Source organism: Accipiter gentilis, chromosome 14, assembly GCF_929443795.1.
Source record: "Accipiter gentilis chromosome 14, bAccGen1.1, whole genome shotgun sequence".
NCBI classification, from domain to species: domain Eukaryota; kingdom Metazoa; phylum Chordata; class Aves; order Accipitriformes; family Accipitridae; genus Astur; species Astur gentilis.
The window spans coordinates 22,688,840-22,714,904 of NC_064893.1; the positions used below are offsets into that span (position 1 = coordinate 22,688,840).

Below are 26,065 nucleotides of genomic sequence, written 5' to 3' on the forward strand. Positions count from 1 at the left end.
ATTCTTGCCAGCTGTTGCTGCAGCAGCCCAGGTACAGCCTGTTTCAGTGCAAAGGCTGGCTGGACAAGAGGCTTTCCTCCTAGCTGAGTTGCAGAGCACTGGGAGATCTTTTAGAGATAGAGTGGTGGCAGAGAAAGACCCCACGTGGTGAACATCCAAAAGGGGATGCTCTGTCCACTGCTACACCCAGCATTTCCTTCCCAAGGGGACTTCAAATGTCATCTCATAGTATAAGCCTGTCAGAACTCGTATGATGTTAAGTCCATGAGCTGTAAGACAAAGACATTCGTCACTCAGCCTGCAAATGGACCTGGACAAGAAACCAGTCTTCTTCCTGCCCTCCCTGTGAATATGCTAATCCTATTGAGTGCAGGAGTGGGCCCCATAAAACAGGGAATTGGCTTTTTGGGGGAGCAAGAGGAGAGAAAGAGAAGTCCCTTCTGCATCCAGCAAGGTTTTCCTGTTACAGCACTCATGCCGGTTCACTCCTGTTGGGTTTGGAGCCATGATGTGCTGTTCGAGAAATACAGCCTTGTTTTTCAAACTACATGTACTTCCAGGTGGCACTTGGCCCAGTAAAGCTGCCATAGCGTTGTAACCAGAGCGTACTGTGATGTCCTGGAAAGAGTCTGCTCTTGTTCTCCCACATGTGTGTTTGGGACAAATCAAGGACACATCAGTCCTTAAAAAGGGGGAAAAAAACCCATTTTTGGCTGGAAATTCATGCCACTTCCCTGGTTTTGAGATGCCTGTGCTCCCTGACTCTTCCTTGCTCTGAAAACTGCATTGCTGTCCTCTCTTGTGGGATTTGCAACTCATCACCCAGCTGCTGTGGAGGATGAGCATTGAGAGGCTGGAGCTGTGATTGAGTGCAAGGTCAACACTGCCTGTAAAATGGTTCTGAGGGTGGATTCAGTGCTCACAGGCAGCAGATGCACTGCTGAGAGCTGTGCAACTTGGGAGAAATCAGCCTTTGGGCAACCTTCCAGGAGAGGGTGGATCCAGTTCCAGGACTGTCCTGGGCTTCATCTGTTCACGCGGCTTGAGGGTCTTGCAAACATATGAACACTGTGCCAGCGGTCCATCAGTTTCCACAGCAAAATCTGACATCACGAGGTGCCTCCAGATTGATGTAAGTTGTCTGCATCTCTCCAGGTAGCTCTGTTTGCTTCATTGTCCCCTGTGCCTGGGGCAAGACACGGTTATCCTCTCTTCATCCCACATGCACTGTTTGGGCAGCCTTTTCTTGGGCATGGACCTGAAGGATGACTTGCTGTCCTGCTGAGGACATGAAAATTTGTCTCCCCATCCTCTAGCCTGAGGCCAGCTCTTGCTGTCTTTCTGCTGTTGTCCTGGCAGGACTCTGGTGTCCTAAGCACAAGGAGTCTGTGTCCAGGCTCCTGAGCCTATTTTGGGGGTTTTTTGACACTTTCATTAAATAACACTGATGTGGGAGTTGAATTATGTCCTGCCAAAACCACCTGGTTAGGTATCTGCAAAGAAAAGCTCTGCAGACCAAACAGGGTAGCTGGAGAGGTAGGCAAGGCAGGTGAGTCTCAGGAACATCATGTCTAGGGCTGCTCTACTGTTGGCCAAGGTTTCCAGCACAGAAATACATGCTATTAGCTGGTAGCACATGCAGCATCAGTGCCATGCACCCCTGCCATGCATGCCCAGGCATGCTGTGCGTTTCTCCTCCTGTGCACCGGCATGCTGCATGGGTCAGTCCTCCGGCTTTGCTCATGTTGGGCAACAGCGTGCTCAGTCAGAGGCTCTTGGCCATTCCCTGCTCCTTGCAATGCATGGTGATCCCTTGTCCTGGCTTCTTGTGGGGTCTGAAGCCACGGCAGAGCTGCTGCTGCTGCTCCCACAATGTGCCAAAGGTCTGTCAAGCCCAGGCAGATGGCTGGAGTTGTGTGTTTTTGCCATAAATAGAAATCTCAGCTAAAGGCATATGTAGGAAATCTTGCATCTGGTTGTACCCAAGACCTGGCTCGTGACTCCATAGCCATGGTCCACAACCTGCTTTCCTCCTCGTGACTCTACAGCTGGAGCTTTTCCTGGGTTGTGAATGCACTGCCACCTCCTGAGCCTTTCACCCCTTCTTTCTCCATCTGCTTCATCCCCTCTACAATTCAATATATAAAGCCCCCACCCCTGTAACAACAAGGAGGGTAGGGAGCTGGCTGAATGCCTCACCCTGCTCCCTGCCATGCCCTGTCTTTTGGGCTTGCCCAAGGGAGGATGCGCCCAGGTCCAACCTGCGCAGATGAACCAGAAGGGTAATATTCAGAGCATTTCTGTTAACCTGTAGCCAGGAGAGAGCTGCCAAGGAGGCCGCGCTGAAACCTGAAGCGGCTGTTTTTCCCGAGACTCAGCACTTGGCAGGGAGAGCAGACGGACAAGTGGCGGAGCGGGGAGGGATGCAAGCGCCCGGAGGGGCAGGACTGCTGGTGGAGGTGCCTGGGGAAAGCATGCTGGCTTACCTGTTTGCCTCTGGGGATTCATTTCCACGTCCACCTTGTCCGAGATCATGAGGAGAGTCAAGAGGAGGCTGGGGTCATTGCCGACCCTTCTGTCCTTACATGTGGCTCTTCCCTTGGTCGCCCTCTCTGCACCATGTACTGAGCATCTCCTTCAGCAGGGACAAGCAATGGCTGGTTTTCCCCTAGTGTTGGTCAGAAAAGTCAGGAGATAATCCAAGTGTCCCTCTCGGCTCGGCTGCTGTGGGGTTCAGCTGAGCCAGCCCAGCCGGCAGCGTTTGCCCCGCCTGAACTTTTTTTCTTTTATAGCTCAGCGTTATCTCAAGGTCTGTGGCATTGCAGCCGGTGCCGTGTTTGCCTTGCCTCACAGCACCTGCCTGCCAGCCGGTCGCTTCCCACCCATCTCCCTCCTGCTCCTGTGTGGTAGCAAGGGGACTTGGGGGGTGTGGGAGCCCTGAGGGTGGGGGAACCCCCCCACAGAGCTGCAAGTCAGCCCCAGTGCCGCCAGTCCCAAGGGAGTGAAGACATTGCATAGCAGGGAAGTTGCCCAGTGCGGGATGGTGGGAGAAATACTCGAGGGCATCTGTCCTCTCAGCTTTGCTTCCCCGCTTTCTTTTTTTTTGTGCAGGGCTGGGTATTGAATCGGGGACCGGGATGCTGTCCCAGCCTGGGTCTCTGCTGCCAGGTCCGGTGCTGGATGTATGGCTGAGCTGCCATGCCCTGCCCTGTCCAGGCAGCATCAGCTCCTCCAGCCATGGGGAGTGCCAAGACTTCATCCAAAGCTGAGATGCTGTTAAAAATAGATCAGTCGTGAACTGGTTTTCTCCTCCTTGGTTCCTGGCCCAAGAGCTCATTCCTCTCTCTGGGCTGGCTTTGAAGCTATCTGGATGCTGTGAGACGCAGGCTGCGTGCCAGCCTGCCATTGCAGGGAGGCTTGGAGAGTGGAGAACTGCAGAAATGTTATAGGTGGCATAGCTGTCCCCAAAATATTTTGTGGTTAGTGAGTGCTTTCTCCCAAAAAAAAGCATCGCTGGAAAAAGAATCTGCTAAATAAAATGGGAAATGAAGCTGGGATAGGAGGGGCTGTTTGCTCCTCTGCTTGCACATGGTGCTCTTGTTGAGGGGACACAGGCACCCGAGCACTCCTGGCCACAAAGTGATGCTCGCCTCGGCCCCACAACTTCCTAGAAAATGCCTGCCGGGCTGCAGCCTCCCCTTATCTCCGCAACCCACAGTGATCCCACCGGCCCCTCCACCTCATGGCTCTGCAGGAGCTCCTGACACTTGCTGCAGAGCCCCCACGTCCTGGGCTGGCTGGGTTGCTCATGCTCTTTGGGAAAAGGCTGTGTCTCTCACTTTGAGATGGTATTCTGGATCCCAGTTTCCTCTTGTAGCCCTTTTCTGTCCTTCTAGTTCTTCAAGATCATTTTTCAGGTGTGAACACTGAGTCTGGAGACAATTTTAAGATGCAGCTGTGAAACCTATTATCAGCGTCCCCGCTATCAAATACATGAGGTTCAGGGCTGCACGTAACCACTGAGCAATTAAATGGCAGCCCTGGTGATGAATTACAACTGAGACCTCCTGGGGCTAAATAAATATTGGCTGATAACTACTGATAAAATGAATTTCCATGTGCACCCTTCCAGTATCTGTGCCCTCGTGGTGCTGCACGTCTCCTGGGGAAAGCCACATTAACTGTGGCATTTCCCCCCACCCCCACCCAGCACCTTGGGTTTCCAACCAGAGCTGGAATAAAAATAAACCAAATAAATTCATGTCCCTGCAGGAGCCAGGCAAGGGCAGGGAAAGGCAAGGCAAGGCAACACAGAGGTAGGCAGGGAGGGAGACAAGTGACAAGCTGAGCCTTTGGGTAACCGGTCTAAATATCTTTCCCCCAACTATCCTACCTCAAACACATGAAAAAACTGTCAGGGTGCAGAGCATCCCTCAGAAAAGCCAGCAAGATGGGGAGAGCTGCAAAGTGCTGGTGACAGTGCCATGGGGTCCCCTGGGCTGATGCCTCCCTGCAGAGAAGGAGAGCAGCAGGCTGGCAGTGCTTCACCCAGCACCTTGCCCGGGGGGGAATGGGTGCAAGCCCGTCCTGCACCGTTAACGCCTGGTGCCTGCTGAGGCATCTGCTCTTTGCTCTCCAAAGGCAGTTTGGAAAAAGTCAGAGAATCAGTTTATGGAGCTTCTTGGAAAAATGGTCTTTGCCAGTGACTTTGAGAGACTTCTGAGCAGGTTTTGTCTGTGCTGGCATTTCATCTTGGGGCTTCTCTTCCCACGCAGAGGGAGTGGCAGGAGGGCTGGTGGTCTGCGTCCCTGGGTGCAGCTTTCCCACTCTCCGGCTGGCTGTGGAGAGCAGCTGCACCACCAGTGAAAAAGCATTTGGCTGAACATCCCATCCGCCTGGTTTGCAAGTGAAAATAAGGCTTGTCGGATGGCCAGCTCCACCCAGAGCAGAAAATCAGAGCTTTTGGCAGATCGTTGCTACTGTAATGAAATTTAGCTGTGCTGAGACTGCCAGTCCTCAAATGGGAAAAGTCCCACGTGGGTTCAGAGAAATTTGGGGATGGATCTGTCAAAACTGCTGCCCAGGGTTTTCAGCACTGCCTGGGGACACCCACCGCAGACGAGCATGGCCCCTTGGCTCAGCTTACCCTCAGCGCTGATTGCACATCATCTTCTCCCCACAGCAAGTTCCCCCAGCCCCAGAGCTGTGTGGTCTCACAGAGCCATGATGAAGCTTCTGCCCATTGCCCCCATCCTCCTGCTTCTCCTGACAACGCTGGAAGCCAGACCAAAACCTGCAGGTGAGCCCCGGCCGGTGGGGATTGCCTGGAGGAGAGAGAAGCAAGCGTGTCAGGGCAGCGAAGCCCTCAGAGGATGGCTTGCTGCTTGAGGTGGGGGGGACCTGATGCCTCTTCTTTGGAGGCATCCCCAGGAGGATGGAGGAACCCCCCGGGTGGGGGACCCGAACTTCCAGCACTGCCCAGGGGAGCGGGAGCCTGAGCCTGGCCCCAGTATGGTGGGTCTGGTGCCACTCGCTCCAGGCATGTCCTCAGCTTTGACACAGCCCAGCTCAGGGCTTATCACCCTCCTGCCCATGGGCTCCAACCTCGGCAGGAGGCACAGGCATGAGGGGGAACCCTGTCCCTGCATGGGCCTCCTGATAGCGGGGGGAAAAGCAAATCCAGAGGTACCAGCCTCTCTCCTCCCAGGGCAGAGGACGCTGAATCAATTCCAGTTTAAAAACAGCGAAGGCACCGAATGGAGAAAGGAATGGGTACGTCTCAGAGACCTTCGGAGCAGTTGAGATGACAGCCCAGGTCTGGGCATCATCCCAAGGGGACTCAAAGTGTTTGCTTACCATTAGGGCCAAATTCTCCCAGGCTTGGGTATGCACAAGCCAAGCAAAATATGTTCATTGGCATTTTACTTGCTAAACACTCCCAGTTTGCACTGGAAGCAGCACCCATATGTCCAAGAGAGGCTCTTTGGCTCAATCCCCGCCATGTGTGTGCCCTGAGCTGTGCTTTTCACTGTCTCATTTTTTGCCTTTAAAAAAAACAACAACAAAGCAAGCCCTCATTTTAGGCAGAAACTGTTAACATGCAGTAAAAACCGGGGGAAGCTGGAGCTGTGGGGGCAACAGAAGAATTGCCCAAAGCAGTATTTTCGTGCTTCGCACCGCAGCAGTGGGAGCCCGTGCAGAGCAGAGGTCTGGAGCAGGAGCTGCAGCTTGCGGAGGACAGCACGAGGCGCTAGGCTATTTTACACTTTAATGCTCTGATTTGCTGCAGAGATGAAGATGCCACTGCATAAACCTGTGCCTAAACCTTGCCAGGGCAGATGCTGACAGACAGAGAGGCGTTTCTGCAGCCCCTGGGGCCATCGGGTGTGGAAATGCAGGGAGCAGGAGCTGGGTCTGGCTGCAGGGACAGTGTCAGGGAGGAGGGGACACTGCCATTTCCCCACAGCCCCACGGCCAGGGCATGTCTCCGCAGCCTGTCACCCCTGCTCCCGTTCTGCCGGCACCCTTCTTGGGTTTATTTGGCAGTGGGAAGGTGCTGGTCTGGGGGGGCTGCCCAGACCTGCCCTCTCCAATTCCCCACTGAGCACACCTCAAGTCACAGAACAGGGATGTCTCCGCTCCCAGCCGTGCTTCCCATAGGCATCCATGAGGCTGAACCATCTCTTTGCCGCCTTCCAGCCCTGAAGTGCAGGACAGGTCCCTTGGACATCGTGTTTGTGATCGACAGCTCCCGCAGCGTGCGCCCCTTCGAGTTCGAGACCATGCGGCGGTTCATGATGGACATCATTGGCAGCCTGGACGTGGGCCCCAATGCCACGCGGGTGGGGGTGATCCAGTACTCCAGCCAGGTGCAGAACATCTTCTCCCTCAAGACCTTCTTCACACGGGCAGACATGGAGAAGGCCATCAACAGCATCGTGCCGCTGGCCCAGGGCACCATGACGGGGCTGGCCATCCAGTACGTCATGAATGTGGCCTTCACCACGCAGGAGGGCGCACGCCCTCTGCACAAGAAGATCCCCCGCATTGCCATCATCGTGACGGACGGACGGCCCCAGGACCGTGTCACTGAGGTGGCCACCCAGGCCCGGAATGCTGGCATCGAGATCTATGCCGTGGGCATCCAGCGGGCAGACATGAACTCGCTGCGGGCCATGGCCTCACCACCGCTGGAGGAGCACGTCTTCCTGGTGGAGTCCTTCGAGCTCATCCAGCAGTTTGGGAAGCAGTTCCAGGACAAGCTCTGCGGTGGGTGAGAGCCGTGCCTGGGGGCGGGGGGGGGCAAGGGTTGCCCTGGTGCCTGCTCATCCAGGCTAGAAGATGACCTTCGGAGGGGTGTTTGGGGTGGCTGCCCTTGCTAGGAGCAGCGTGGACAGGGAAGCAACCTCCCCAGTGGGGTGCTGGGATAGGTAGCCTTCCCTCTTGCTCACCTTTCCTCTTGCTCACCTTTCCTTTTGCTCAACTTTCCTCTGCTGGAGTGAGATAAGGAAAGCTTTGAAAGCATTGCAAGCAAGCACTTTTCTTCACCTGTGTCCAGTAGCTCTGCCCCAAGTGAGGATGTGGTAGCAGCAGTGGTGGGAATATTAAAGAGCAGGAAATGTGGAGCTGGTTTCCTTGGGTGTAATGAGAATGGGTGACATATCCCAGAGCCCCGTATACATTTCGACGTGGCTCTAGCAGGGTCTCCTCCTACGCAGACACGTGCATGGCATCTGATGCATGCACATTTGTGTTTAATAAAATGCTGGCCGCATGGTGCTGCTCTGGAGCGTCCAGCCAGTCTCAGCTGGGAGCTGGGAGGCTGGTTTGCACCATGACCGTGCTGGCACGGGTCAGGAGCTTGCAGACTGGGACCGGTCTGTCCCCCCCTGTGTTGGCGGGCTTTGCTGGAGACCTGGCACTGCAGTGGGCTGGCAAGACCTTGCTCCTGTGCTTCAGCATCTGTTGAAGGGCAGAAGGCAGCTGCCAGCCTCTTTCAGGCAGCATTTCCCAGCCAGGGGGACGTGCGTGCCTGCAGGGCTGCGTTAGTGCCATGGTGAGTCCCTGCTTGCTGGGGTGGGGGGTCCGGGCTGACCAGATATTGCCCCCTGGGGCCCTGATGTGCTCCTGTGCTTGATGCTTTTGCTTACAATGCCCTGCCCATTGCCTGCCTGCCCTGCTGCCTGCTTCCCAGACAGCTCCACAGGCTCGCGGCGGCATGGACACACAGACCTGGCTCCTTCAGCACGTTCCAGCTGAGCTCAAGCTTCTGCTCATTCAGCTCAAGCTATCAACAGTATCTATTAATATTGAACATTGAGTTAGCGCTCGAGTAGATCAGAAAGCCGAGGCGGATCAGAAACGTGCCCTGCACAGTGTCTGTGTCTGTGCACTGGAAATTAGCAGGTGAGCGCTGGGGCTGTGTGGGTTGCCCTGGTGGCTTTTGCTGCAGGAACAAGGCATGTGCCGGAGCTGGGGTCCCTGTGCATCTGGCATGCCCGTGTGCCGCTCTGATGCTCGTTCTGTCTTGCAGGGGTGAACACGTGCATGGAGCAGGAGCACGGCTGCCAGCACAGCTGCATCAGCACCCCCAGCTCCTTCTACTGCGAATGCAACCCCGGCTACAGGCTCAACGTGGATGGAAAGACCTGTTCCCGTAAAAACCCTTTTTTTTATCCTAACTCTTGTGGAGGGCTTGTAGTTACAGGTCTCATGGAGGGAAGCTGAAATGCAGCAGAGGACCCAGCGAGGCCAGCAGCAGCCTGGGTGCTCTGTTCACTGGGCCCGCTGCTTCCCGGGTCTGTAATGACTGCGGACATTCAGCATTGCTAAATCCTGGTCACCTCTCTGGGATGGGATGCTTGGGGCTCATGTAGGCACAATCAGCTGCCTGTCACCTGAGGGGGCTCCAGGCAGTGGGTACCAGAGCATGCACATCCCAGCCACCAAAGTGCAGGGTGGTTTGGCCCTGGATGTTGGGTGCAAAGCTGTATTAGTTGGTCTGGCCACCGCCCTGGGACTTTCCCGTCTTGTCTCATGTGCTGGGAGCTGCTTTGAAGCCCTGGAGCAGGCCCCGCTCAGCTGCCCTGGGGAGGCTGGGACAGGAGGATGACACATGTCCTGTTCCCCCGCAGCCATCAATGCCTGTGAAGACGGGAGACATGGCTGTCAGCACCAGTGCGTCAGCACTCGTGGGTCGTACTTGTGCCACTGCCGCGCGGGTTACTACCTCAACCAGGACAAGAGGAGCTGCTCTAGTAAGTGGCTGTCTCCCTTCCTGTCCCTTCTTCGTTTGCTTCTCGCTCTTCCTCTTCTTCTCTTGTCTTCCCCTTTCTGCCCACCCTTCTCCTTCTCTCACCAGTGATCGATTACTGCAGCTTCGGCAACCACAGCTGCCAGCACGAGTGCGTGAGCATCCCCAACGGGCACTACTGCCGCTGCCGCAGCGGATTCACGCTGCAGCCCGACAGCAAGTCCTGCAGAGGTACGTGGTGGCACGGCACAGGCTGCGGTGTATGGCAGATACCTTTAAGTCCTGCCCAGTCGCCAGGGGAAGGGCTGTTCCCGGACCACCCTGCCTGGCTGGGGATAACCCTGTGCCCTTGGCTTGTCTTCCAGCCACCGACCTCTGCAACGGGGTGGATCACGGCTGTGAGTTCAAGTGTGTGAGCACGGAGGGCTCCTACCGCTGCATGTGTCCCGAGGGCCAGCAGCTCCAGGCTGACGGCAAGGCGTGCAGCAGTGAGTACTGGGACACTGCTCTCGGCACCTTCCTCATCTGGGCTCCGTGCTCCTGGCGAGGGCTTACCTGAAACTAGGCTGGGGGTCTAAGTGGGACTTTGTCTGAGCTGGGTTGGAAGGAGGATGGAGAGCTGGCTGGGCTTGGGGGAGCACCCTGGCTGTTGCAGGGATGGATTGTGGGCTCACGTCCTCAGAGACATGGTCCAGAAGATGCAGCAGGAGCTTTGAGAAAAGGTTCAGGAAAAGGGAGACCTAGGAAAGACTTTCAGGGGACACTGGGGTGGCAGTGGAGGATTATGGGCTGAGACCGCTGGGCACGCTTTGCCCTGCTTCCCGGCCTCACCTCTGCTGCAGGTCCAGGGGGTTCACACAGCATCCTGAATCCCAGCAGCTCTGCCCCAGCCCTGGGCATCCTCACCCCGACGGTGCCCCCGGCCAAGCTGGTCCCTTCTCACCTTCCCCCTGTGCCCACAGAGTGCGGGACTGGGCACGTTGACCTGGTGATGGTGATCGATGGCTCCAAGAGTGTCCGGCCCCAAAACTTCGAGCTGGTGAAGCAGTTTGTGAACCGCATCGTGGACCTGCTGGAGGTGTCACCCCATGGCACGCGGGTGGGGCTGGTGCAGTACTCCAGCCGCGTCCGCACCGAGTTCCCCCTTAACAAGTACCACAGCGCGGATGAGATCAAGAAGGCGGTGATGGAGGTGGAGTACATGGAGAAAGGCACCATGACAGGTCTTGCCCTCAAGCACATGGTGGAGCACAGCTTCTCTGAGCTGGAAGGTGCCAGGCCTCTCTCCCACAACGTGCCCAGAATCGGGCTCGTCTTCACAGACGGGCGCTCCCAGGATGACATCTCCGAATGGGCCAGGAGAGCAAAGGAGTCAGGTGCGGGGGAGCTGGGGAACCCCAAATTGCAGTGCTTTGGGCATCCCAGGATGGTTCCTCAGGATGGCTGGCTCTGGGGGAGGCTGCAGCATCCAGCCTTGGGGTGCTGCATCGCCCGGGTCCGCAGGGGCAGATGTGCCTCTGCTGTGGTCGCAGGGTGCTGTGAGCAGCATCCTTCATGCAGCAGCCTGCACCATGGCGGTGGTGCCGCACTCGTGTCTGTCCTTCCCAAATTCCTGCTGTGGTTTTGGGAAGCCCCAGGGAAATCCTGCATCCTTGACTGCCCAGGGGAAATTCTGCAGCCTTGGCTTTGCTCCCTCTGGGCTTGGGGCTGCTTGGTGCGGGGTGGCTGGCACAGTGCTCAGGGTCCATGCTTGCTATGCAGGGATTGTCATGTTCGCCGTGGGCGTTGGCAAGGCTGTGGAGGAAGAGCTGAGAGCAATTGCCTCCGAGCCGGTGGAGCAGCACTTCTCCTACTCGGCAGACTTTACCACTATGACCCACCTCGTGGAGAACTTCAAGCTGAACATCTGCCCAGGTGGGTGCCCTCAGCCCTGACTGAGCCAGGGGCTCAGCCCTGAGCTGGAGGGAGCCCTTCTTTCCCTGCTGGGGTGGTTTGTGTGTCTGTCACCTTGTGTCTCGTGCCCCAGGGCCGATCTGGGCTAGGGTATCTCTGGATCTCATCAGGCTGTTGTGGGTATAGAGGTGGGTCTCAGGGAGGTATTTGGAAGAGGAAGAGGTGGAGCTGGGGGTTTTAACATAAAAGGGATGGCTTATGAGCATCCACTCCAGTGCCATTGTGTGGGCAGAGTCTGGGGTCTCACCCTGCCTTGAGGGATGCTGCCCTAGCTCCAAGGGTGGTCCGTCTCCTCAGCCAGACCTGCACTTCTCTTGGTGCCAGGTGGAGGAGGACCGTGCTGAGTTCCTGTGGGGTTCTCCCTGCCCTGGGGCAGGCTGGGGCTCCCCCGTGCTCTTGTGGCCCCCAGGGGCTCCTGTGGGGCTGCAGATGACAGGTCAGCACCCCCATGGCCACCCTGGCTTGAAGGCAAAGTGAAGCTCAGCACTAGCTCTCCTCAGCGTGCTGTGATCACTTGCACGGCAGCTCCACGGTGTGCCTGGTGGGATGCCTGGTGGGATGCCTGGCAGCAAGGTCACTGGGCTCGCAGGGATGCAGCCTGGCGAAAAGGAGCGAGGCTGAAAAAAGAGAAAACAGGAGAGCCCCGAGGCTCAGGTCCACTCCGGGAGGTGGCTGTAAGGACAAAGGACTCGTGCTGTGTGGGAGCAGGGGGGAGCCGGGCACCGTGGGGCCATGGCTCTGACTGCCCCCAAACCCCTGCGGTCACAGAGGAGGGCAAAGGGGAGACGGAGATCCGCAGCCCGTGTGAGTGTGAGGCGCTGGTGCAGTTCCAGACAAACACCGTGGCCATCCTGCAGAGCCTGACTGAGAAAAATATCCTTTGGGGTGATGCCTGGGCTTGCTGGAGTGCAGGGCAGCCTGGGGACAGACTGCACACAGGGAAGGGAGGGATGGATACATGAGATTGGGGAAAATTTTAGGCTCCTTCAAAGGGAAAAAGCCCTTTGCCCACCAGACCGTCCGGCTCACGCTGTTTTCCTTAGCATGTTCACTTGCTCAGATGACGGCCAGACTTGAAGACTTGGAAAAGCAGATTGCCAACAAGAAGTGATCCTTGCAGAGGGCTGCAGCGCTCAGACAGGGCACGGGAACATACAGTAGCTATGTGGCATTGTTATTGCTAGGTTATTGTAAAGCATCAGTGTTTGTTCTTGTATCACAAAATCCCCAGGGGGATGTGGAGTGTATTTAAAAAAAACCAAAAATCCTTAAAAAAACCCAAAAACAAACTTCAGCAAAAACCCCTGCTGTGAAGCCAAGGGGTTCAGCCATCGCTGTTGCCTCGTTCCTCCAAACGGGCAAGTCTGGGATGAGGTGGGATGACTGTGTGGGCAGGCTGGGCTTTGGATGAGGAGATATGACACCCAGCCTTTTCCCAGAGCGACTGGGATGAACCAGCCCCTGTGCAGCCCCCCCCAGCAAGCTGCTTTGCAAGAGAAAAAAAAACCTACAGCGATCGCACCCTGAGAGCTTCTGCCGTCTCAGCGGCTGCTGCCAAGTGGTGGGGCAGGGAGAGCCGAGCGCCGCGGGCAGCGCGTGGGGATGTGGGCCCCCCGGCTCTCCCGTCTGGCTCCCGGCACAGTGCCTGGGTGTGCACCCATGGGAAAGTGGGTGGCAGGAATCAGGAGATCCCCTTGCCCCCGTTCTGGCAGAATTGTTTGGGAATTGGTCATTATCTTGTTTTCTTATCACATAGCAAAATGATAATAATTCTTTCTATAAATATCTATGTGTGAGTGTGTATATATATATTTCATTTTGAAAGCAGGGTAGTGCTATTTTTAAACACTTCTTTTATATAAAGAAATTTCTATCCTGACAATAAACACCCTGAAGATTTGTATGACATGTCCTTCTCCTTTCAGCTGGGCTGCAGAGCCATCTCTGCATCAGAATGGGGGCCTCTGGCTTTTTCAAAGCCTCCCTGTCCTCAGGCTCTAAAAATCCTTTGGGAAAATCTTTCCTCTATGAGCACCCCAGGATGCTGCAGACTCGGCCTCAGCTGGAGGGAGCCAGCACAGCACGGACGCCATGTCACCGTTCCCAATGTTTGCTTTGGAGCCTGTGCTTGTCAGAGCACGGGGAGCTCATCGTCTACTTTAGGGGGTGTAAATGTGCCAAGTCAGTGGTGCAGGGCTGCTTACACCCATGGGGGATGCGGCCCTGGTGCTGGGATGTGTCTGCTCTGAGCAGGAGAGGCACCAAGCTCCCTGGCTGGCTGCACAGGGAGGTATGCCAAGGCAGCCAGGGACCCATCTCCCAGAGGTGCATGGCTTTTTAATGACAGAAGCCCACCTTGGTGTAGCCTCCATGCTCCACAGCCAGGGGGAAGGAGGTCTCCACTTAGTCCTGTCCATTGCATGCTGGCAGAGGCTGCTGGATAGGGACAAGAAGTTTTTGGAGGGCTCCTTCACGTACCCATCTTGCCTGCTGGTCCTGTACCCAGGAGGTTAGAGCAAAGCAGGACTGAGAGGAAATGTTACTTCTGAACTAGCAATTCGTGCAGGAGGGATTTGTGTGCCCAGAGGGGCTCGTGGGGCTGTGCAGGGTGCTGTGCAGCCTGGGCTGGTGGGGGAGGAGGAGGAGGAGGAGGAGGGTTACAGCCCTGGGCTTATGCCACTTCAGCACAGCTCCTTCTCCCTGGGGACATTTAGTGGCTCCAGCACCCACCTTGGCCAATTTTCTTTGCAGAGCCTGGGTGTTTCCACTGCCATCAATATTCCTGGTGGGTTTATAGGGCACTTTCAGGGGTGGCTGGAGGACACATCCTGATGGTCCCGCTTCCAGGAGCAGTTTGCTCCATGGGACTCATGTTCTAGGGGGCTGGAGCTGGGATGTAGCAAGGTTTTGTGTGTTTGAGGATGGGATTTGGAGCCAAAGAGCAGGAAGACGAAAGCAGGTCCTGGGCTGGGGTGTGGGCTTGCTGGGACTGCTCTGGGGAGAGGAGCTGGGATGTGCTCTGATACTTGCTTTACAAGGTGAGGAGTAGCTTTTGCCACATGCACTCAAAAGCAGTGGTTCCCTAGTTCAGCGTGGGGGTTTGATGGCCTGTGAGCAGGGCTCTTGTCCCAGTTGGCATGGACTGGGGCATTTGTAGCCTCATTGTTTCTGTTTGTTGGGCCAGCAAACGAAGCACTGCTGATTAGCTCTGCACAAGATCCCAGCTGGCAGCTCCGTGGCTCTCCTGTCAGCCCCATATCCCCTCATCAGCCCCATATCCTACCCATGCATCGCCCCCCCCCCCCCCCCTTCACCTACCCTGCAGCCCAGCAGACAGCCCGGGGCGGGGGGGAGGTTGGGAAGGGGCTGATGATCACAAACCACTTCCAAGCCAAATTCTGTTGCTACAAAGCACAGTGATCAGAAAGCCACAGCAGTGTTCAGCAACTCCGAAAGTGGGGGCTGGGACTTCCCTGCTTTGTATGCAGCTCCCTAGAAAATGCACAGTAACTGCAGGGAAAATTTAAAAAAAAAACAAAAAAAGGGGGGGGGGGGCAATTAGCTGAGTTTTGGATTTAATAACAGGCTTGATTAGAGCAGATAACAGCACACCCTGAGGGCATGATTAAGCCCCAGTTGGCCCAATGTAATTTTGGCAAATATTAAGGGAAGCCGTAGACAAAGTGGAGCTGGACAGGCAGTGAGACAGAGAGGCTCGACGAGGGCTGGCAGCACAGCATGGCCCTGGGGATGGGAAAACATCGGTGGGGAGGTGTGGGGGGTGGGAGGCACAGGGAAGAGCAGCAGAAGCTGGGCATCAGCTGAGGTGGGATTTTTGGGAAAGCATCCCCAGGACAGGCTGTGGGATTCCATGTGGGAGTGGAGCCGTGTGTGCGTGGTCCTGCAAAGCCTCATTAATGGCTTTTCACTAGATGGCACCAGACACCAGCGCTAATGAGGGTGCGCTGGGCTGGGGGGCACCCCCTTCTCCTGGGCACCCCGAGGCGGTGGACCAAGCCCGGGAGCAAGTGGAGCATCTTCAGCCATGAGCTGGGGATGGATGGATAGACCTGACGTCAGGCTGAAAGCATTGCATCACCTGGTAGGGGACAAGGGCTGCTTGGTGGGGCACAAGGCATCGCTCGGGTGCTTTGTGCACCCTGCTAAGGCTGGGGCTTGGCCATGGTCAAGCCCCAAGCTGGGGAACCAGGGCTGCTGGCCTCCCGCCTTGCCATCCCCAGGAAATATAAATTGGAGAGCCCTGCTAAGGCTGGGAAATTGCAGCATCAGGCAGCAGCATCCTCAGCATTGCACAGCTCAGGCCATGCTGCCTCAGGAGGAGGCTCATGAAGTGCTTTTCATGGAGGACAGCATGAGCAGTGTGGGATGGGGATGGCTCTGCAGGACCCTAGGGTGTGGGTGCTCCACACATAGCAGAGTGCAACATGGGGACTGCAGGCAGTCCTGTGCACAGAAATGCCATGGTCCGGGTTATTCCATGGGAGTTTGCAATAGAAGCAGATTTTCAACTTTTCCCCTATGGACTCACCATGGATAAAGTGCTATCAAAAGTCCTTCAGATGGATTTATTCCCCCCCAGCTTCTCTGCAGCTGAATCCAAGCCTTGCTCCCTGTCTTTTCTCCTTTCTTAGAGGTGCAGCCCCAAGCACCACCTCAGCCAGATCCTGGCACCAGCTGGAAGCACAGCACTGCCCTCTCCAGCCCTGGCAGCAGCTGAACACCAAAAGATTGCTTAAAAATTAATCCAATGCTTGCATTTCTCATTAAAAGTGCTGAATTGTTGGTGCACAGCCCAGAAAGTCTATTTGGGTTGGCTAAATACTCTCCCAGATATTTAATAAATTACTTTACAAAGAGCTAAATACAGCCACAGGATCATTAGGGAAACTGGACAATAATTAACAGATACCCAGTAAGTTAAGGTCCAGTTAACATGGCACATTGAGACATGAGAAGGGAAGTCTGAGCAGAAAAGGGCACAGTGAGATGCCCATGTGCCCTGGAGGGAAAGCAGAGGCTCCACAGGCTAGGGCAGGGCAATGGCAGGGGACTCGGGGGCTGCATGGAGCACGTAGGGGCAATGCCTGGGCTTTTGCTGCTCCTTGCCCTGCCCAGTTGGAAAATCGGGGGCTGCCCCAGCATGCCTTTTGCAGGAACACAGGGAGTTTGGCTGCAGCATGCCTTCCCCTCCCAGGGCCTTCCCAGCACCCATTTCCAGCACAGCTCAGGTTCCTGCCAGCCCCAGAAATCCCACGGAAGGGGTCCAGGAACCTGTTACACAAGGCAAGGGGGACATTGACCCATTGGTCGGAAATGGAGTAATTTCCCATTACCCAAGAGCACCTAAAGAAAACAGCTTTGCCCAGAGCAGGGGTACAATCTCCTTGTGAAGGAGAAGATGGAGGCCTGAAGGCTGGTGAGGTTTTTGCCCTGTGAGCGAGGACCACAGCCCTTTATCCCTACAGCCATCCAGAGCTAGGTCTCAGTCACACCACGGATGTTTGGCTGATGACAGGGCTGTATGGAGCTAATGCTCCTACCCTGGTGAGCCAGCCACTTCCTTCCAGCACCAACCTGCTTCCCACACAGCAGCAGCCACCCAGAGAAGAAGCTGGGATTCAGGTGCCTCCCCCAAAGCTTGGGAAAAACTCACTCTTGGCCAAGCCAAAGCTGCTTTCCCCACACTAGCTCATGCCACCAGCGGGGCAGGAGCCAGGAGAGGCTGGGGCAGGTTTCCTCTGGGAAAACCTCAAAGGATCATCCCTGGGAAGGCGCAGGCAGCCCCATGCTGATTTGGATCATGCTGTAAGGTTTGGTTTAGCAGGTCCATGTGGAAACAAGGTAGAAGGGAAACCCACATAATGGACCCACAGAAGGGAACACAGCACGGTCACCGCAATGGTTTGTCCTGGACAAGCATACCTGCCCAGCAGAAAGCAGCTCCACTGCCTCCAGCCTGCTTGGGGGATGATGCCCTAGACCATCTCCCCTTGGCTTGTCCCTCAGCCCCAGGTGTGTCTGCAGGGGACAGTTGTGCAATGGAACAGCTGCTTTTTGAGCAATTGAATAATCCCATTTGTATCTTGTGCAAAAGGCTTCCAGGAAACACAATGCAATGGCAAAGGAAAAAGGTACAAACACCAGCACTTGCCCAGCCCAGCTCCCCACCCCCATCCTCCCCAAGGGTTTAAATGTCGGCATGCCCCAGCTCTCCACGCTCGCACCTCTCAGAGACACAGCAGCATGAAGTCGGTGGCTGCTCTCTTCCTGGTGGGGATGCTCATCCTCTGGACAGAGCTGCCGACAGGTATGAGATGTCCTAGGGTAAGGTACAGGGAGGAAAATCACAGGGGCTGGGAAGGAGCTGTTTGCATGGATCCTGTGGGATGGGAGGGGAGAGGAGGGGGGCTTTTGCCAGGGAGCATCTCCCCAGGGCCTCTCAGCTACCAGCAGCCTGGAGTAAACAACTCCCTCCTCTTGCAGGCAGTGCCTGGTCCTGCCCACCCGTCCACATCACCTGCGCGATGCTCAACCCACCGAACCACTGCTACACTGACCGGCACTGTCCACGGTACAAGAAGTGCTGCCCAACCTTCTGTGGAAGGAAATGCATCTCGAGGCTACCTTCCCTCTCCTACGGTAGGGTCTCAGGGGCCCCCCCTCCTGTGCCCACCTCCCCAGGTAGCAGAGGGGGGATACAGTGACAGTGGGTCTGGGCAGGGAGCTGTGTCCAGCTGCCAGAGCCTTCCACTGTCAGGCTGGTGGGGCGACTGATGGCCAAACGTGTGGGCTGGAGTTACTCTGAGCGCCGGACCTAACCTGCTGCTTTCTCTCCTTTTCCCCAGTGTGAGCTCCTGCTCCCAGGACAGACAGAGGGCTTTCTCAGCATCCCCATGCCACCCAGGCACCAGCCAGCTGCCCACACCTCTGCTAAGGCTTGTCCTGCCCAATGCCAGCTCCCAGATAGATGGGGACAGCCACCAGCCTGTGCTCAGAGACCACCTTGGCTGCAGCACCACTTCGCTGACAGCTGCCACACAGTGCTACGTGCCACCTGCTCGCCCTCTCCCTCTGCTTCCCCACCGCTGTTTTAACAAATAAAAGAGCTTGTCCCAGGGATGCTCACGGTGTGCAACTCCTTTTCCCACCTCCTCCTGCCTCTCTCCAGGTCCATCCTGGCACATGCTTCTACTGCTTTCACCCCAGATTTTCTGTCTGGGGAAGATGAAAACAGCCCAGCTGCGCACCCAGAGTGAGGTTAGGGGCTGACTTGGGGGAGCAAATCCATCCAGAGGCATACAAACCCCGGGAGGAGAAGGCGATGGAAAGGGGCTGGAATGAAACATGATGAGACGCTTTAAGGGACTCTCCTGCCAGGGTGTGAGGGGCCCTGCAGAGCAGCCTGTGCCCTCAGAGACACCCCAAGCTGGACAGAATTATGGAAGGGGACTGACCCTGCCTGCCCAGCGGGATGCAGGAGGCAAAGCCTCTCTGTGGGTACCTCACTTGGGGGGCACATCTGGAGGGCAAGTATTTAGACCCAAACCCCAGGTGGTGCTGAGCCCCTCACTGAACCCGAGCTGGTGGGCAAAATTCAGCTGAAGAAAATTGCCTGGGAAAGCCTCAAGCCAGGGCACAAAACCACAGCTCTAAAGGGTTCTTGTAACTTGTACAGCTGAGTGCCAGGGCCAAAAAAAAAAATCAGGAAATGCTGAGAAACAGAAGAAAAGAGCATGTGCAGCCCGAGGGACCTGCCCAGCATCTGCCCAGTGCAATGGCAGAGCCAGATATTGCCCCCATGTGCTACAGGGGCAGAGCATCACCCAGTCTGCACTGATGCCCAGCAAACAGTGCCTGCCAGCCCCTCCCCAGCCCCATAGCTGATGCCAGGCTTGCATGTCCCATCATCATATTCTCAACAAGCAGACCCAGCCCAGACTGGGAGAGGAGCCTGGTCTGTCTACATATGCTAGAGAGAACAGAAAGGAAAATGAATGAGTGCTGGACAACAGAGGGAAAGGAACATTGGGGTGGCTGGCTAGGAGGAGGCACTTCGCCTCCATCTCCTTCAACCTGCAGGCAGACCCCACAAACAGCTCAGCTCCCAGCCCCTCGCACCTCCCTGCCCAGGAGGAGCACCCTGCAGACACTGCCTGAAAGGTGCCTGGTGCAGGAGTTGCTGCCGTGTAAGGGCTGATTCCCACTGCCAGGCACGAGCAAGGCAATCTGGAGAGCAGCATGATCTGGCCAGGTATCTAAGCCACCCACAAATACCTCTGGCTGTGGAGTCAACATCTCACATGGCCCAAGGCAGACACTGGAATCTCCCTGGCCAAGGCTGGGGAAAGAATCTGCTGGAACAAGTCCTTCCACAGTCACCCCCATGGAGGAACCGGAGTGAGGGAGGCAAAGAAGTTATTCAGTGACTGAGAAAGAAGTCCTGTGGTGAAAGACCACCTCTCTGCTTGGCTCAGCCAAGGGAGGGCAGAAAGAACTGGAGAGCTCATGCAGTACCAGGGAAGGCTGGAAATGCCAGGTGATCTGGCAGGGACAGGCAGAACAAGGGCTGGGAGCTCATCAGCTAAATTCAGTGTGAAATCAGACATTGCTCTGACCAGTGCAGTGTCCTACTGGGGGAAAAATATTTCTGCCATCCTTACACCAACCCACCCCTCTGAGCAGGGAAGCACTACGCCACACAAGCCATGGGGTGACAGGGGCAGAGCCCCAGCACTCCCCTGACCATCCCCGCACTGAGGCAGCCCAGGCTGGTGCAGTGGCCAAGGGCAGAGAAGCCTGATTACACCTCCTGCCAGTCATTAGTCACAGATCACAGCCCTCCTTCCTCCATCAGGACCAGCTATTATCAGCTATTAAGCAAGCATTTCCATACAGCTGGCTAATTTGATAATGCTGCAATTATCTTGGTTTGTTAACAAGATTAAATTGCTAATTGGTTTGATTAAGCACAGAGCTCCAGACATGGGGTGCCTCTTGCCTGGCAGCACTCAAGGTCCCACACAGCCCAACAGCTGCTGTGCCCGGTGCAGCGGGTCCTCCGCAGAGACAAGGGCAAAGCAGCAGCACGGGAAGGGTTCACCCTCCCAAAAACTGCTCCCTGGGGCCCCCAGATCTCCATGTGCTGGTCTGGAGAGGTCCCTCCTCCTGCCCTGAGACAGAGCAAGCTTTGCCCATGTCACTGCTGTCACCCAGCTGCTGGCCTGGGCAGGCAGGAGATGGCTTTGGGGCCGGAGGATGTTATGGGGACATCTGGCCTGCCTTGGTCCTACTGCTTTCTGTTTGGGAGCACTGCAAGTTAGAAATCCCTGAGGCAATTAATTCACCAACTATGTACATCCATCCACCTGCATCAACAAATCCTCTGCCCTCCTCTCCCCAGGCACAGGTCCCTACCACCATGCACAGCATTTCCAGCAACACCCAGCTTGCCACCACAGCTGTACTGGGGAGCTCCCACCACTGTGGATTAGACTCACCTGTACCCCCCCATGCAGTCAGCACCTGCCTGGGAGGAGCTGGGCAACACACCAAAACATGCACAGAGTAGGACCACTGACTGTGGTAAGCTCCAGGCAGCAGGCTTTGACTCTAAGTCCTTTAGATCCAGGTCTCTGGGGTGGAAGGGAATTCCCCTCTGTGTCCTAGGTACATGCCAGCAAGACAGCAGGAAAAGCAGCGAGTCCTGTCCCAGAGAGGAGATGTTTCTATGCTGGTTCTTCCCACGTCATCTGCTTCCTGACGTCTACAGCAGCCTGGAGATGAAGGGGTTCATTTTCTCTGCCTGGGGACTTACGACAGCTCAGGACTTGCTGCTGTGGGACCTTCTCTTGGGACAAGCCCACCAGGTCTGGTGCTGGGAACATGGGAAAGGCTGCACTTAAGGACCCAGCTTTGGGTTGGAAACATCCATCATGGCATGTCACAGCAGCAGCAGCACCTTTGTGTGGCAGGGAGCCATTCAGCTCCTTTTGCATACAGCAGGTCTGGCTTACTCCATCTTCCCTCAAAACAGGGGTTTTGGGGCCAGCTGCTCTTGGATCAATCCCAAAGGAAATATCCAACACTCCCTGACATCCCAGGGGATGACATCTAGAGTGGCTACCCAGGGAGCCATCAGCATCACCGAGGCAGCGTTGCTCCACAGAGAAATGCACTTTGGGCCACTCAGAGACAGGGCAGAGGATGGGGAAGTAAGGTCTCACCTGCAGCACACCCCTTGCACACTTGAACATATTTTTAACATTTTTGTGGAGTCTTCTCCCTGCACATTTTATGCTTTGGCTCAGGAAACTGGGTGATCAGGGTCTGAATACAGAACAGCTTGGTGCTCAAGAGTGATGTGAGACCTTTTCAAGAGATGATTCAAACTAGTTTAATAAGAATTACTACAGCTTTGAAAAACCTTTGAAAAGGGAGGGTTATTTAGCTAGCCTGGCCCAGGAGTGGAAAGCTGTAGTCCCAGCAGGATGCAGCAATCGCATCAAATCCAGAGGAGAAAGTACCCTGGGCTGAGCAGATCCACCTGGCAGTGGCTCTGCCCATGGTCAGGTGCTATACACAGCCCTCTTCTCCTCTGCAGAGAAGCAGCAGTATTTCAGGTGGAAAAAGGAGTCAATACTGTTCTGGTTCCCACCATAAAAGAAATATATATACAAACACCTCTGCAGAAAAATAAACCATCCTCACACTGCTGAAGGTCAACAGATGTATGAGTTCACTTTGTGCTTTCTTCTTTGGGATGATTTATAGAAACTCAGCTCCTCACCTGGACCGAGTCACCCTCCAGCTGCAGGGAGAGGGTGGTCAGGGCCAGAACTGTCTCACACCAGCTGATGCCCTCCAGCATTTTCTTTCTGAAGACACAGGGATGCCTTTTTCCTGCTCTGGAGTCTTGCCATGAACATGCCTTGGCTTGCCTGGCCAGGATGCACCAGTGCCCTCGCACCCTCCCCAAACGCTGCAAAGGGAAACACCCAGCACCAGCTCCCACTGTGCTGGGAGGGCAAAGGGGGAGCCACATCCCAGGACTGCATGGAAGAGGGAGGCTGCACCTGCCACCAGGAAGCCTTTGAGACATCTGGGGTGAAACCTATCCCTTCTTTCTGGCTCCAGCACATCACTCCAGCTGTGCACTGCACCCAGCCTGCTGCCGCATGGTGGGGAGCCCCAGAGCAGTAGGATCTGGCAGGGAATGGGACTGTGGTTGAGGGGTGCCAGAGCAGCCCGCTGCGATTTATCTCCTGCCTAAAGTGCTGCCAAGCCTTGCAAGCTGCTTCTGATGAAGCCCTTCGATCTGGTGCAGAAAGGGCTCTGCCTGCCCCATGACAGCCGAGAGGCAGCAGATCTGTGCCAAGCCGCTTCACTCAATCTCTGCATTCATCCCACCAGGAATCCTCACCAGGCTGCTCTCTGCTACAGCCACACAAGGTTGCACACCCAAGGAGGCCTGCCAGATGCTGGCAGGATTTCCCTGAGATGGGGAAACGAAAGGAAAAGAAGGCAAAAAATTAAGGACTCACAGCACCCTGTAGCTGGGGGAGATCCCTGCATGCCAGCAGTCCCTTGTCCCCACAAAGAGGGCAGAGGAGGCAGAAACCTCCTTCTTCTGCAGTAAGCTACACTGCATGAAAGCATGTGTGGGAGCTCAGCAGGAGGCTGGGCAGCAATGCAGTCAGGGCTGCCGGGTTCCCTCTTCCATGCCCTCTCTGCAGCCCTAGCTCTTGGCTCCAGGGCCAGACTCACAGCCCCTCAGACAGGCTGATGTCTGAGTCAGCCAGGACATTATCTAAATAAGAGCTTTGGCAAAGACTGGCAAAGCACTTGAAGACTCTCACATGAAGCAGTTTGCAGAGAGGAAAGCACCAGCAGCAAGCAAAGTACCTCCTATAGGCACCTGCCCTACAACAGCCCTGCTCATGCACCAAATTGCGGCACAGATCCCAACTCACAGCCACACACATACTCCGGACCAGCTCACGGTCACAAACTCATTATCACCCCCAAACCCACCAGCACAGGCGCTGAGGTACCTGCACACCCTCTCCCAAATGGGGCCACTCACCTGCAGCAAGGCCCTTCTAGCTGACACCAGTGCCCCCCCATAGAAGAGTGCTGTGGAAGAGGAGGGTGGGCTATTTATGCTAAAGGGCAGCCCAGATGAGCTCCTGCCACTCACCAGCTCCAGCTGCAGTGGGGAAGCCATTTTCCAGCTCCTTTGGGTCCCGGCACCAGCTCACCGTTAGCATCAGCAGCATCGCATGGGGGAATTCCTGCTTCTTCAGCCCTGCCTGTGCCAAGGCGCACACAGATGCTCCTTTCACCGACAACTATGTAGGTTAATAACATGCAATGTGATTGCAAGACACAGGGAACTGCAAAGCTATGTCAATATTTAGCTTTTACACATTTGGCTAATTAGAGAGGAACCTGTGATTCCCTCCAAAGGAGGCACGGCTGCTTCACCCCTCTCCCTCCCCTTCTGTATGTTCCCGGTTCAGATGGGATAAACGTCAGCTCATTATTTCTGGAGTTCGTTGGTCGCAAACGGTCTGTCCCAAAATGCTATTCCCAGGCACTGGATGTCAGAAATCATTATACTAAATAAAGCTTCATGAATGATTCATGAAGCTGGGTTTCACATTAATCAGGGAGAGATGGGCAAAAGCAGCACAGCATCACAGACCGCTGTGTCGTGTTCTTGCATAGGCTGGCAAATGGAGAGGTTTGGACCTTCAAGGCACAAATCCGAGATACGGTGCAAGTCAGAGAAACACCCTGGTCCCAGCGCAATCAGAGCCTGACCGAGCGGAGACCAAAAGCAGGCAGTGGGCCATTGTCCAAATACCTTTCTGCTTCAGGAGCTCCTGTGACTCGATCACATTAATGAGCCCAGGGCAGCCTGCTGCTGCTCTGAGCATCCTCAGAGATGCACGACTGCTTTTCACATTAGCCCCGGTCTCCAGCATGGGGCTGGACCAGTGCTTGGGACTTACATACTGACTCCCTGGCTCTGTGCACTATGACCACTAAAAATAGAAAAATGTTTTTCTGAAATGTCATCGGGAGGCTCCTTCCACGGCCCAGGCAAACGGGACTTCTGCCTGGATGCCATGCTGTATCCCAGCATGGGCTGCCCGCCAATGGGTATTTTCTTGGGCCGCAAATGCTTCTTCCACTGCTCCAAGACTTCGGAAAGAAGGTAGGTGTGTCCTCTCTTGGTACTGGAATCTACCTAAAAAGGCAAGCCCTGAACTCTGTAAATCAGTGAAAGAGTGAGGGGTGCCCGCAACATGGCAATGTTGGTGGAAGGAGGTGATGAAGCATGGAATCCTGTGTGCATTTTGCAGGTGCAAGTGCCCATGCTTCTCCTAAGCAGCCAGGCTCAGCCAGCAAACCTTCGTCCTTGGGTCTGCCCCTGCACCCCTGGCTGCTCTTCTGCTGCTTGCTCAAAGACTCCTGGTAAAAAAATCCTCAAAACTACAAAAATACCGTGACAAGCAGCCAGGCCAGCTGTGTGGCAGGGAAAAATCCATAGCTGGCACTGCAAAATCTGGGCTCTGACATGAAGACAGCAGCAATTCTCCATGCAGCAGCAGAGGAATATCTATCAGGAGGCCAAGGAGCTGTCAGACACCCCTGCTCCCACCTCCGTGGCTCTGCAGCCTTCCTGGGGCCAGCAGTGCATCACCAGCCCTGAACCACGGCAGGGTCGATCTGCTGCTGACCTCTGGGGTGACATGCCACCCTGCTCCCTAATGCTCCAGCATCTCGTGGGGCGGATCGCTGATGCTGTAGCTCCATCAGCCCCAAGGCCTCCTCCTTGGCCCCGAGGCGTCCTGCCACGCAGGGATGATGTCTGCAGGAGGGAGAGGCAGAGATGGGATGGAGGAAGCCAGCAAGTTCCCCCAGCATCCTTCAGAGCCTCAAAACCTGAAGGCCTTCTGCCACCGGAGCCCCTCTCGCCAGCTCCAGCACCGCCAAAACCTCCTGCAGGGAGCCCAAAAGACAGCATCCTTGCAGAGATGGGCAAGCCCCTTCCCCCTCAGCCCATGCTCTGTTAATCTCCAGCTGTAATTGCTTCTGCACTCACACCCCTGCCAGCACAGAGGCAGCTGGAGGCAGAGCTGCAATGGGAGCTGGGTGCTCAAACCACTGGGGCACTTCCACCTGCAAAATACCAATAGTGACAATTCATCAGCACTTTATAGTTTTGGCTTGAAATTTCTAGCTGTGTCATCACAGCCAGGCAGGGGCTGAAGGGGCCCAAACCCAGTGGCCAGTCTCCATCCCCAGCTCTGGTGAAGAGGCAGACCCCCAGGGCAGGTTTACTGCCCCTGCTCCCACTGATGCCAGCCCCTCGCCTGTGTTTGCTATGGGATAAGAGTATCGGCAGGATCAACTGTCTCAGGGAAACAGCATCTCACTCTCCTGATCCCCTTATTGCATGGAGAGACTGATTTCCAACTTGTCTCCTCGTATCATCACTAAATACTAATTTATAAGGCAGTGCCATATCTGGGGCAGCAGAGGGGCAGGGGACAGACCTCCCTGCTCCATCCTGCCTGGCCATGCCCAGCGGGGCTCAGGAGCCACCACGTGCTCCCTCCGTGGCCATGGCCATGGCTGCACACAGTTATCAAAAGCAAAGTTCAGGGCAAGTGTCTGCACTGCATGAGCCTGTGGAGAGTCAAAGGCTTGGCTGCACTCTTGGTTACTCGCATGATTTGACCTGCAATATTGTAAGATTTAATTACAATGAAATTTGTGCTTCCATCTTCACCTGTTTCTCTCCTGGCAGAGAAATCAAGCAGTGAGCCT

At 55.6% G+C, this 26,065-nt stretch overlaps 3 protein-coding genes across 4 annotated transcripts in view; 2 read left to right on the forward strand and 1 right to left on the reverse strand.

Moving 5' to 3' along the window:
• RBPJL (recombination signal binding protein for immunoglobulin kappa J region like) overlaps window positions 1-2,736 on the reverse strand; it is a 20,711-nt gene extending 17,975 nt beyond the window's left edge. Inside the window, exon 1 of the mRNA XM_049817412.1 lies at window positions 2,487-2,736. Coding sequence (XP_049673369.1) covers window positions 2,487-2,535 — 49 coding nt within the window. The 5' untranslated portion in view covers window positions 2,536-2,736. The remainder of the gene's footprint in view (window positions 1-2,486) is intronic.
• Window positions 1-13,073, forward strand: part of MATN4 (matrilin 4) — an 18,244-nt gene extending 5,171 nt beyond the window's left edge. The window contains exons 1-10 of one of the 2 annotated variants that reach the window (XM_049817351.1): window positions 5,184-5,299; window positions 6,700-7,269; window positions 8,534-8,656; window positions 9,135-9,257; window positions 9,362-9,484; window positions 9,619-9,741; window positions 10,216-10,629; window positions 11,015-11,167; window positions 11,975-12,079; window positions 12,259-13,072. In XM_049817351.1, coding sequence (XP_049673308.1) covers window positions 5,224-5,299; window positions 6,700-7,269; window positions 8,534-8,656; window positions 9,135-9,257; window positions 9,362-9,484; window positions 9,619-9,741; window positions 10,216-10,629; window positions 11,015-11,167; window positions 11,975-12,079; window positions 12,259-12,317 — 1,869 coding nt within the window. In that variant the 5' untranslated portion in view covers window positions 5,184-5,223 and the 3' untranslated portion in view covers window positions 12,318-13,072. Of the gene's footprint in view, window positions 1-5,182; window positions 5,300-6,699; window positions 7,270-8,533; window positions 8,657-9,134; window positions 9,258-9,361; window positions 9,485-9,618; window positions 9,742-10,215; window positions 10,630-11,014; window positions 11,168-11,974 lie in introns of those variants that run through there. The other variant, XM_049817349.1, reaches the window with a different exon arrangement.
• Window positions 13,074-17,425: 4,352 nt separating this feature from the next.
• On the forward strand, window positions 17,426-18,344 carry PI3 (peptidase inhibitor 3). Its single transcript, XM_049817410.1, has 3 exons — window positions 17,426-17,534; window positions 17,711-17,866; window positions 18,073-18,344. The coding sequence occupies exons 1-3, from the start codon at window positions 17,471-17,473 to the stop codon at window positions 18,075-18,077; spliced, it is 225 nt and encodes a 74-aa protein (XP_049673367.1). The 5' UTR covers window positions 17,426-17,470; the 3' UTR covers window positions 18,078-18,344.
• The last annotated feature ends 7,721 nt before the right edge of the window (window positions 18,345-26,065 follow it).